Here is a 12,892-nt window from a genome sequence, read left to right on the forward strand (position 1 = left end):
GCTAAATAGAACGGGAGGGAGGGAGCTGGCCAAGGAGCTGCCTGCCCACCACTGGCCAGCTACAGACTGGTCCTCGGCAAGCAGAACTCATCAGAGCCGTTCCTTCTGGTGCTTCCTCCGCTGCCAAGGCAGGAACTCGGTCCCCTTTGGCAAAGCAGGCTGCAAAGTACCACGTGGCTCTAACAGGGTATTTAGGAAATTAAGGCAGAGTGCATTATTAAAATGTTATTCACCTGCCAGAGCAGGAGACAGGGATGAGAGGGAGGAAAAATGGATTTTTTACCTTCTTTCATTCATTTCTTTTATTGCTCCCATGGTTTTTTTTTGTCTGACGCTGTGAGCAGAGCTCTTATCCCAAGGTGACAATCCACTGGACTCCCAGTGGGAAGGGTACGTGGGGCTGTAGAACACTGCTCCAGGCACCACTGCGAGGGCAGCTGCCTTACCAGCTGTACGGCAAACTCCAGCCACTTAAAAATCAGGACTTGTATCCGGAAAAATCACACGGCTCCCACTGCAATTATAACCTACCTACATATACAGATCTATAGGGCATGCTGTGAGTCCTGCCGTCTCCGCTTTTTAAGAGAAACACCAGAGCAGTGGAGATCTCTCCATCCTGAATCCAAGACCATTTCCACACAGACAGTCCTTATTTTTCCTGCAGTTCCTGGGTGACTTCACATCTGACTTAGCTGTGCAGGTGGAAGGGATGGGGGAGAAAATATAAGACTAAAATAGACACTGGGTAGCTTAGAGAACACTTCCAGTGTCATGGCACATCTATGTGTTTGCATTTCAGACGATTTTGTACTTTTCTTCCAATTTCAAGGCTTAAAAATGTGCTTTTGGATGAAAGTCTCAGGAATTCAGAAGCAAGCTAATTTGTCTGAGGAGATGATATGCATTTCCTGACAACACCTGTGAAATGTTAAAGTTTAATTGGGCTATACAGCTGCTGCTGATGGTAATTTTATTCCAGGACTATTTCAGTTCTTTCCTACTATTACTGTTTTAATTCTGATGTAAAAAATCCAAAGTGCATTTTAAAGAGAAGTAGTACAGTACTGCAGGAGCAGTGGCTCTCAACACCTGGGTGCTCCTATCAGGCTCTGGCTGGTGTTCACTGCAGGGCTGGGATGGCCCACAGGATCCCAAACGTGCTGTGGTGGGGATGGCACCCTCGGGTACCTGCTGCCCTTCCAGGCGGGAACGGTGCCGCCAGGGTTGGGGCATCCAGACAACAGCCACCTCCTTATTAAATGGAGGAGACAGCGTTGGATATTTGTTCCCTCTTTCCACCTCCTTTCCAGTCCATATCCCTCAGTGAGCTGCCAGGCTTGTCTGGCATTCAAATTTAAATCCTTTTCCTTGTGAGCTTCAGTAAGTGTTACGGCCCTAGTGGACACCTTACTTCAGGCTTTAGGGTCATTCTCATTCTTCAGTGTCATATATATATTTAGCTATTTACTGGATTTCCCAGTGTTAAAATAACTCGGAAAGCCCTTTCTCCTCAATGGGAAGTACCAGCTGGCAGTGTCAGGAATAACTCCAGTCCTTGCAGAACACAGGCCAAAACTCATCCTCAGTGCCTTGTGAAATCTAGAAAACCACACTACCTTGTATTTTTTCCTTATATACACTAGCATTTACATGATGCAAAAGGGAGAGCTGCTTGGCATTCCTTGGCATATCCCTGTGCTGGGATATGGCGCACACTTCAGGAGGACAGGTCCCAAACCGTAAATGTGCAGTTTTGGGGACCGCTGCACCTACATGACATTTTATTTACATCTTTCATCCATCTGCACGGCAAGCAGCCTCACCACCACAAATCCATAAAAATAGTTGAACAGGGGGTGATGGCATGCGTTTGTGGGAGGGAATTGAGAGGGACAGAGGAAAAACATAGTTTTCCCAGCACACCCTGTACTTTGTACAGTGCATTTATCATCATCACGTAACCTCTGTCCATCGAAGCAGAGTGTGAGCTCACACTGACCGCGACAGCTGCCTCGGCGCAGTCTGTTCCTACCACCACCCCATAACCATCTACAATATTTATCTCTCCAAGGAGGAAAAGCTGTCTGAGGATAACTAATGGGATAAGAGGCACCTTCTGCTTCCACAGCACAGCGACAGGGAAAGAACCCCAGTTCTGTCAACAAGAGCATGTGCTGCTGGTTACAAAAAGCCACTGCAAACAACATCAGGAGATCTGTAACTCCGGAGCCTTGCAGCTGAAAACAAGCAAAAAACCAGCACAAAAGGCACAGGTGGGGAAAGCAATCTGCCTACAGGATCTGATTTCATCCCCTGCACCCGTATCCTTTCCTTTTACAGATTACAGCTCAAAAGCCTGGCATTGTAAAGCAAGCAGCACTTTTAAAACATTTAAAAAAAAAAAAAAAAAAAAAAAAAAGAAACATGCTGAAAAGCTGTTTTTCCAGGATGATTACATTCAAGCAAAATAACCATGACAAAAATGGCAGGTATTCAATGCAAAAAGCTGAAATGATTCACAACTAAGTCTAGAAAAAAATTACTGCCATAAATCGTAGAAGAAATGTGAAAAGAAACCTCGGGGCTCTTGCAGATGAGATAGCAGCCCTGTGTGTGCCACCCTGCACCCAGCCCCGTGGTGGGGAACTGGGATGTTTGTTAGTTCGTGGGCAGTTTGAACACTGGCTACAGGAAGAATACCCACCATGTAATTTATACACATAGTTCTAAAAAAAATAATAATAATTCTTGATATCGAACTGCATAGGGTCAAGCCCAACCATGAGCACCTAAACTCTGTTTCCTTCCTACAGCTCTAGATTGAGAATTCTAAAAGATTTTGAGTGAGAGTTTATGATCAGCACAAAAGGAAAGAGTCTTCTCTTTTTCTCTCTTCAACTCAATTGAAATAATTTAAAAACTCCAAATATAGGTACTATTCTTAGTTCTAGATGACCAGTATTCCTGTTGGATAGCATCTAACTCCACCATTTGTTTCTTTCAAATTAACAGGGCTATTCGTCAGCTACAGGGACCTGTAATTCTGAACGACAGCAAAAATGTTCTGCAGTTTGAAAATAACTTTGATTTTTGAGAAAAACAGAAATTTCACAAAGAGAATGTTGTAAAGCACTTGGATTTTTTTGGCATTCACAGAAAGTATTTCAACATGAAGCCAGCCAGGTAATAACTTAGAACCTTCCAGCACATGACGGTTTTACGAAGAGCGCATTGGAGGAGGTCGGACTGTCCCAGCCGGGAGGCCAGCTCTCCAGCCCAGGGGTGGGGGGCCTCACAGCTGCACCAGCCTCCCTGTAACCCGGGAGCTGCCAGGGGGACGGGGACACCCACTCCCTCTCCCGAGCTGTACGCCGCCCCCCAGATGTGGCACTTTCCTGTCCGCCCAGGCGGCAGCCAGAGGAGCAGCTCAGTACATGTAAATCAATCCAGAGAGGTATGTTATGAATTTTTTTCCACTTAAATCACTAATAGAAATTAAATGGAATTGAAACATTAATTGTTGATGAGCTAGCCCCCGAGCCTGCTAATTTAATGATAAAGCATTGTAAAGAAAATAGCATGTCATATATACGAAGATATACTGGACGTGTTCAGATATGAATGCAAAAGATAAGCAGGACATGTTTGCCAGTGGAAATACAACGTGCCTCACATTTTACTCACTCCTGTTGTTCACACTATGAAGCAACGTATATGATTTCTCTTTTCAACTGTGATAGTGCATTATCTTTGGATTTTATAGGAATACTCCATGTGGAATGAAAAATTGAGACCTGCTGATTTTTAAAATGAAGCCTGGCTGTAATACCAGTGCCATCCTATTTTAAAATAGACACTTAGCCCGCGTTTGGCTTCTGAGTACAGCCATCTTTGGCTCTACAGACACAACAGCACCTTTCTTGTTTAACTCAGGAATGTATTCCCCAGCCCCTCAGAGGTTCAATTAAAGTTTCATATCTTTAATAAACAGCAGAGTGCACTTCAAAGGAACGGGAGAACATTCCTGTGAATTACCTCGGGAAGGCGATGGGTCCCTGTAAATAAAGCGGAGCACGTGGAAGAGCGATGCGCCGGGGCAGAGCCCTCGGCGAGGCACTTTGCAATCAGGCTGCCCAGCAATCAGCCCAGCATCAGCCCCGACACGGCACACGAGCAGGCACCGACTTGATTGTGATAAATGGAAGCACTTTCAGCTAGGTAAGGTTTGCATAAAAGTCCTGTTAATGTAATATTTTAAAAATATTTCTTCTTCAACACTGCAAATGTTACTAAGGGACAAATTTAAATATTCATCTTTATCTTTCAAGCGTTAGATGACTGACTTGGGACTCAGAGGGACGGAATTACTGGCACTGCGTTTACAGAAATGCAGCCTGCCCTGTAAGGGAGGGCAAGCCTGGCCCAGCCCTGGGAACCAGCTGCCTTCGCCCCCGCAGCGCAGCCACAGTGCCTTCTCATTGCCCACGAGGTTTCCAAACTCCCTGCCTGCCGGAGCCGTGTCAATGCGAAGGGGACGGCGACAGGCAGGAGGCTGGCACCAACCAGCCTGTATTGTACAAGCAAGGAATTTTTGTCAAATACCACTAGGTGACAATGGATCTTCTTCTAGAAGAAGTTTCTAATAATGCATTTCTATTTCTGGAACAAATGTCCTAACTGTTATCCTTTAAACAGACAAATTTTAATTAATTTTAATTGCAAATTAACATGCAAATTTATTTTTCTTATCTGCTCAAAAATGACTACGATACAAATCAATTGTCTGTATAAATTTAGAAATCCTCTCTTGGTTTCTTCTTGCTTTTTTGTATTATTCCACAGACTACTAAAAATAGCACTAACTCTGCTGGGAAATACAGCCCGAGCTAACAGTTAGCGAAACACAAAGTGCTTTTGTTCACTTTTGGGCTGCATAAAATGAGCAAAACTAGTACATCCAAACTCTAAAAATCTATTTTTATTTCCTGTCTTTGGCCAAGTGTCATCAGGTTTTTCTGTTATAACCACTGCCTGATGCTGAGAGCTGTTCCAGTGGTGGGAGCAACCTTGGCCACTGAACCACGAACCCCACCACTGCCTGTGACAGACCCACAGCTAAAGCAGAGGTCTCCAGTCTCGATGAACCTCTGTGGAGGGGAAGATCTCTCCCTTTACTCTTGATATAAATATTCCAGGCCATTTCTTAATTTCTGGGTGACAGCCAGTCAAAGAAAATAAAACCAGCTCGCCAAACCCCATCCCCAATTCCCTTCTCTAAGTCCTACCATCGTTCCGGAGGATGAGTGGGGTGGGGGGACCCAGGACCCTGCTGTTGGTCACCGTGTTCGTCACCACACACGTGTAGTTGCCCACATCCGAAGCTTCCACCTTTGCAATGTACAAATTCCCAGTCTCTTGCGAAACGAAGCGGCGGTTGTCCTGGTGTACGAAGGTCGGGTACTCGTTGAAGATCCACGCGTAGGTGAGCTCTGGAAGCACAGGTACCACCAGCGTTAGTGACAGGGTGTACGTTCTCACGGGGCACAGCCTGATGCTGGGCTCCATCCCAAGGTAAAGCCCTGAAAATGTTTTTTTCCCTGTCCCCTTCAGATAGGAAAATTGGATTTATTGCAAGCCACGAAAAGATAAAAAGGCTAACGTTTTGCAAGGTCTCATTTTCATGGCTACAAGTATACATTTCCAATGGTGACACTTCCTGAGCCTGCACATGGATCTAATATTCTTGTTGCTCCTCCAAGTTCTTCCAACGCACAATGCAATGCATTTTACAAGAATCTCACCTTTTTGTCATGAATATTTCAGCCTGACTCATGACTTTTCTTTTATTCTTTCTTACCGTTTTTTTTTCTTTTAAAGACAATTTGAAGAAGGATCTGCCGAGCCATGTTATCACATGCTGTACATTTTCTTCACTTGGAATTTCTGAATCAGCAAAAAACTGAACACTAAATTAACCAGCTGTAATCTTCTATATGACTAATAAGACAGTACTCTGTGTTTTATAAGACATCTTTGGAAGTTATTTGAGCAATAAAAAAATCAGATGCCGCAAGTAGTTGCAGAGTTTGTAAGTGAGGTTAATGCAATATAACCCTATTATGTTTGCCTAAGACTAATGCCCAGACACCCTGAAAATGCTTGAAGAACTGAAGTGAATACAAGATCGCTGTAGTTTTCTAAGGGAACACTAATTATACTAAAAAGCATATTCTTATTTTAATACTCTAATGAGTCATAACTGTAATTGACCTCAACTACATTAGGTACTTTGGAAAATATATTCTGCCCTCATGTTCCACTGTTTACATATATAAGAAGCTGAATGCAGATTGTTGGGTTTTATTTATTTATTTTTAACAACAGGATTATAAAATGCCTGCTTAGACTTTTAGGAAGATATGATAATTGTGTTTATGTGGGAATATCTAATCATCATATTTACACATGTGCATCTAATTATAAGTAACCTCATGCTGATGTCAAGAGGATACTCAGAGCAAACAAGGTACCACTTCTCAGCTGGCTTATTATTTTCTGCAAGTAGTTAAGGTTTGTGGTTTTTTTTTTTAATTTACTCTTGGTGAACAATTATCTTGTTCCTCCAGAAGCACCCAGGAATAGGCAAATAAACATCACTGCCCTGGAACTCACAGAGGCATCTAAATTTGAGTGAATCTTCACGCAGCAAGTTTCCACCAAGCCCCCCCTGAGCTCCGCAATATGACATTTTGCGCTGACTGCAGAATGGTGAAGTGAGCACACATCCCTCAGAAAAACACAGAACTGGGAGGTCTTTCTGGACCAACCATCCCTGTCCCACCCTATCCTTCCCCAGGACACTGCACAGTCCCATTCATAAACATACTCTAGAAGCAGCAAGGCTTTTGGCTCCTGCTTTTCTGTTGTACGTTGGTATTACTTTAATTGCTAAGAACCCTCTAATTTCCAGGTTAAGTATTTTCATTGCTAGTCTACAGCTATGTGCTTCTGGGCTAATGATGCCTTTAGCTTAGAAGAGTTCTTGCCTATTCACCGGCGAGAGCCATCAAGAGCCCTTCTGCCTTCGTTTTCAAGACAAGCTTTACAACCTTATGATCATTGTGGTAGCTTTTACTACCCTCTACTTTAGTTAAAACTCTTGAATATTTGTGTCATTTGAACTGATAGCCAGGTCGAAAACCTTGGGTAAGCAGGTCACAGGAGAGCAGAAGGCAAACGTAAAGTTCTACATAGTACGCAGTTGTCAAGAGCAAAGAGATCAGATCAAGGAGAGCACCAAATGGTGAAGTTCTGGGATCCACACAGAGGAACCCAGTGCAGAGGGCATGAAAGGAGACCTATTCCTAGACTGCAAAACATCAAACTCTCCCCAAAAGCCATCATGAAACTCTGTTAATCCAGTTACATAAAAGTAAGGAACATAACAAAGATCTGATGTTACAGCTCTCCCTTTCTTTCATTACAACAAATATTTGTCCAGAAAAATACAACTGCCTGAATTACACAGAATTAGTATTAGGAGTAGTCCATTATTGCTATATAATATTTAAAACAACCGGATAATTCTGTCTCTCTCAGATAGCATGGGACTAATGGAATATAGAGCACAGGGAATAATGCAGGCTGGAGCATCTATAAGTGCATTTGCTTGTGTAGCAACATGTAAATAAATACTGTATCAAACTTACTTTGATTTCCTTAGAGATCCTAGTGCAATATTTATGGCTTTTCAAACTTGATGGATCTCTTTTGATAAGGTTTCACATGCTAATTGCTCTGGAAGCGATACACAGTTCACATCCCACAGCCAATTTGTAACAACTGTGTAAACAGACACTTAAAATACAGCCTGAGATGGCTCCTGGTGACTGCGCGATTGAAACGTTTGCTGAAGTTACAGACACGGAGTCTTTCCATACAAAGAAAGAGCAGTCACAGGCAATTTGTGGTTCTCTAATTACACATTAGACTCTATATCCTTGAGAAATTTATTACAAACTTCTCCTTTATAATTTGGGGCCTTTTTCATGTAATTTTGCCTAATTTACAATGCTTTTAATTTCCTCTTTAAAGCACATTCAGGGTAGGTCTACCAAACACAGGATATTATCCCAAGATTCCTGACCCGTGCCTGCTGTCTGTAAAGGCAAGCAGAGGTGGCCAGCAGCCCCCTTGCCACCAGCAGAGCACCCGCCTAGCCACCGCTGCAACGCCCGTCGCACCATGATGCCGTACTTCCCTCCGTTGCCCTGACGGCCTGGATCCTCATGGTAGACCAGAACGAGATGAAGGGTTTTGGGTGGCAGATCTTCACCTCTGTAGTGATTATCAGCAAGGACAGGAAGATGGAGAAGTTACTTAAGGTCTATGCACCCTCGCTTGAGCCATCACCAGACGAAATATATTCAACCCCAACACTTCTTGCTCTACTGACTACCTGAAGAACCTTTTTAGAATCATAGAATGGTGTGGGTTGGAAGGGATCTCAACCTAGTTCCAGCCCCCTGCTGTGGGCAGGGGCCCCTCCACCAGCCCAGGTTGCTCCCAGCCCCGTCCAGCCTGGCCCTGAGCACTGCCAGGGATGGGGCACCCACAGCTGCTCTGGGCAGCCTGGGCCAGGGTCTCACCACCCTCACAGTGAAGAATTTCTTCCTAATATCTAACCTAAATCTGCCCTCTCTCAGTTTAAAACCATTATCCCATAGATGTTCATCTACACAAATCCATGCTGACAGGTTACACACATTCCAGTATTTGAAATACCCACATACCACCACAGGCAGACGCTAGAAGGAGGAAAGTAGCTTTCTTTTTGCCAAAAGAATGCACAAAGCCACAAGTTGCTAGGTACTTGCTCTAATGGTCCAGAGCAAAGACAACAGAGGCGAGGAAGTGTGTCCTAAATTAATTAACATCACCCACTCATCACACAGGAGCCTGTGGAAAACCCTGCGTTCGTGAAGAGCAGCGGAGGTGACAGGTGTGTTAGCAGAAGCTGGATTTGACTTTGGCCAAGGCAGACGGCGGAAGCGATGGGCCCAAGCACGCCGAGCTGCGCGTCACTCCCCGATCAGGCACGTGGCAGGAAAGCCCACGCCGCACCCACAGACCATTAACTTCTTCTCCACGCTCCCTCCCCTGCTGCTGCAGCAGAGGCTTTTAGGAGAAGCTCAATCACACAGAGGTAACATGGTACACTTACCGTTAATATTTATGCCCCTGGGTTAGTGATCGGCAGGAGAATGCAGTAGGCAGCACGTGGCAGCCAGGCTATATGCCTCAAACATCCATCTATGCAACATCAGGCAAACCGTTTTGATTTGAAGCTCCACCTTTTACTCAAGTTGCTATTTGCAAAGCTGTTTTCCTTAAATACAAGTGGCAACAATACCAAAAAAGAAGCCAGAAGCCTTTTTCTTCGCTCCTTTTAGCCTTTTCAGAGGCGATCTCACACCACTGCTGCCCCCACGCACTGCAGCAATCCTTGATGCTCAGGCTGCCTCTGTGTTTCAGGACCAAGTGTACTAACCACACACACATACTCTGTATCACACACAAATATCAATGAATATTTACAAATCAAACCCAAGGCCTCTGCCACTACTGCGTGGCTAAATATCACAGTTTAACAAAATTTAGAGCAGCCAGCAGTTGCCATCAACTCTAGCAATTAAAAAGCAAATAAATTATTCAAGCTACTTGAATGTAGATTTAGGACATTTAAGATATGCCTCTTCAATTTCATTATCAGAGTGCAGACACACTCTTGCACAGCCCGGCAACTTCCCTCGCCCTGGGGAACATGACACACGAAGGAGCAGAAGTTGCATCACTTCGCCTTGTTGCATGGTTTTTTTGTCTGGATTTTGTTTTTATTACTCTTTTTTTTTTTTTTTTTTTTTTCCTTTCGGCAAAGCACACAGCCCTCCTGGGTCTGCTTTTCCTGATGACATTCACAACTTGTCATTTTTCTAAAGCATTTTTGATGATAAACTCTATTAAAGCATGAGTCTCTCCTGTGCTGCCCCCAGAATACACTGCTCAAGACAAGGAACAAAGCTAAAGACACTGTAGATTTTAAACTTTTTCTAAATGATAGCAAGTGGCAAAAAAAGGTTACCAAAAGCTGGACAGAAATTCTGCTATGAGTAATTACTGTAATTAGAACATATGGTTTGCCAAAATCATGTTCTCTGGTCTTCTGTCTTGTCACACAAGTGCTATTGGGTTTTTTTGCCTTTTAGTACAAGAAACTCTTTTCTTGAAAAAAAAAAATTAAGTCTCTTCTATAAAGTCAGGGCTGCCACTTAAAAAGGTCTCTGTAGCTATTATGGGAAAAGCTATTAAAACATCAAGATTATGGTAACCATAAAGCTGAATAGAAGAATTAAATTTTGAAATTAGTATTAGCCAAAAAATGGGGATCATTTATCATTTTTAATAAGAACAGTGTGGTAGAATACACTATTATTTTTTACGGGCTTTACTGAAAGTTACAGAGATTAATCCAATCTTTAATGATTCCTATAACTTCTGTGTTATCACCTACTATGTCACTCAAGTTTGACAGGTGGGAACTGATTTTCAGTGTGAAACAAAAGATTTGCAGCATTTCCTGTAAATTTTGATGCACAAAAATTAGGCTTCACTATGCACAGCAGGTAACAAATACAAAATTAAGGAAATTATGAAAATCCTCCCTTTACAACAGTCCCAAGCAACCCAAACTATAATTGCAGCAGTATAGCATTTCGGAAGAGCAGTACGTAATTTTGAGACACTTTGAAATGAAAGATGAGGCTCATCCTGGTATGTTCTAAACAATGACAATTTAAATCCAGATACGGTGAGTACAGCTCCATGAGTTAGGTTTGCACTTCCCTTGATCATGCAGTTCTGTGAAATTATGTTCACTTTTTTATTTTTTCAAATACCATTTGTACCTAAGCATGGGAAGTGCCGAAGCTTTGCTGCCTGCTTTACACCATACCTCTACTTTCCTGGTCATAGATGGGCTTTTCCAGATACAGCCAGCAACAGCGAAGTCACAGTTTTTCCCACAGAGAAGCTCTTCCCTCCACTATTGCAGCACAATCCATGGTCGAGAGGAACTGGACCTAGCGCTGTGCTTTCACGGGACTCAGCGCAGGCACGCGTTTTAGGCTCTGCGTGTTACCGCCCGTGCCTGCTGCAATTACAGCAGCCGACGCACACCTGAGCCCAGCCAGTCTTCACCTTCCCACGCTTGCTGCATTCCAGGCTAGGAAATGCCAAGCGTTCACACCTGCCATTGATTTCATGTATTCAGATACTGTAGTATTTTGCCACACAAAAAGCCCAATCACAGCCTGTACCCACCCACAACCAGCTCGTAAAAGCCATTCGCACCACCAAGTCACAGTGGACAAGAGATAATTTTCACTTATTCAGAAATAGGACAAAGCAGCCCTGGATGGAGTGAGGGAAGAACCTGACCGCTTGTACCTTCAGTCGCCTGGCGCAAGGCTTCGCCCCAGCAGACCACGGCTGCGGTACAAGCCCCAGCAGAGCCCAGCAGAGGTGGCTGACACCCCCTCACCACCCCCCCTGTGCACCTCTGTGACTGCCCCCTGGGCCGGTAACATCTCCGTCAATGGCAATGTTAGATACACTTTCATAAAGGACTGGGTTTTGGTGAATAATTTCTAGGGTGCTTCCCCCCCCCGATGGCTTGCATTCCTTCGTGTTCAAATTTCTCTTAAGTGGTACTAACAGGGTGTTTTGATGGTTACGGTAAACTGGGGCAATGACAAAGTATAACTGATTATCTGATGAGTGTCCTGTGAATTCATTCTGTACTCTCTCATTTTGCTTACTCAATTTTGCTGACTGTTTGTAGAGGATATTCATAATTTCAAATTTCAGTGTGATTTGATTAAGCAATCAATATCTGTAGCCCCACGACTAACAGAACACGAGCTGGAAAGGAGGCCCGATGCACCACGACACGCTGTCTGAGCGCACTGGCAAAGAGGAAAGAGGATTTTCAGGGAAAGACAAATCCCTGGCAGAATGTACTGTGTACACGGCCCTACCCAGACCCCCGAGGCTCCTCTCCACCCAGTACCAGTCCTCTGCTGGCAAGAGCACTGACAGCTTCTGGAGGTTTTGACCATTTTTCTCTTTCACAGTTTTATTTTAATAGTAAAGCTATATGAATTATGCACTGTAGACATTTTTTGTGGGCTTACAGACCATTTCATTGCCCTGCTAGCACACTGGATCAATTTTTTATCTTCTCTTCTTAAATAATTGCAGAATAATTTAATGCAATTAACCTGGATGCAAACATCACTCAGTAATCCTCCTCTCGACTTTGTGCTCTGCCCTCTCCATCACGCAGGGATGCCCAGCTACGTCACACCACAGCTTCTGTGCCTCAAACACAGGTTTTAATAAGAAGAATAATGAACAAGATTAACTTAAAGTTAATAATACATTTCTGGATGAACCCTCATCTATGCTAAACCGGACGACACAGTTACTCAGCAGCCAGACAACCATTTGCACCCAAAGAAATGAGCTGTCCCTGCCAGATGGGACAGGGAAAAAGCACATGCCCTTCATCTTTGCTAGAATTAGTGCATCTGTTTGTAGAATTTGACTTGGAACAGTGTGAAAGAGGCACAACTCACTGTTGTCAGTGGTGATATGGTAATGATGGGAATCGTCATAAAGACATGAAATCATGGAACACAACAAACAGACTTCGAGAGGTCATCTATCCAACCCAAGGCACCATAACCATAACATTTAAAAATTTTTCTTACAAACCTCCAGTGATGACAATGCACAACTTCTGACACTGTGTACAGGGCACAACAGGCAC

At 43.7% G+C, this 12,892-nt stretch overlaps 1 protein-coding gene and 1 long non-coding RNA gene across 7 annotated transcripts in view; one reads left to right on the top strand and one right to left on the bottom strand.

Moving 5' to 3' along the window:
• The window catches only part of LOC101920190 (contactin-4), a 339,023-nt gene that overhangs the window by 80,984 nt on the left and 245,147 nt on the right, over positions 1-12,892 (bottom strand). For all 5 annotated transcript variants that reach the window (XM_055806900.1, XM_055806899.1, XM_027790641.2 and 2 more), the window contains one exon: positions 5,289-5,492. In XM_055806900.1, coding sequence (XP_055662875.1) covers positions 5,289-5,492 — 204 coding nt within the window. The remainder of the gene's footprint in view (positions 1-5,288; positions 5,493-12,892) is intronic.
• LOC129784641 (uncharacterized) lies at positions 1,957-5,280 on the top strand. Of its 2 annotated transcripts, XR_008747633.1 has the most exons (4): positions 1,957-2,276; positions 3,016-3,457; positions 3,995-4,221; positions 4,332-5,280. It is a non-coding gene; the product is annotated as an uncharacterized LOC129784641 (long non-coding RNA). The 2 variants fall into 2 exon arrangements; XR_008747632.1 differs by having other exon boundaries at positions 3,995-5,280.

Source organism: Falco peregrinus, chromosome 5, assembly GCF_023634155.1.
Source record: "Falco peregrinus isolate bFalPer1 chromosome 5, bFalPer1.pri, whole genome shotgun sequence".
Taxonomy (NCBI): Eukaryota; Metazoa; Chordata; class Aves; order Falconiformes; family Falconidae; genus Falco; species Falco peregrinus.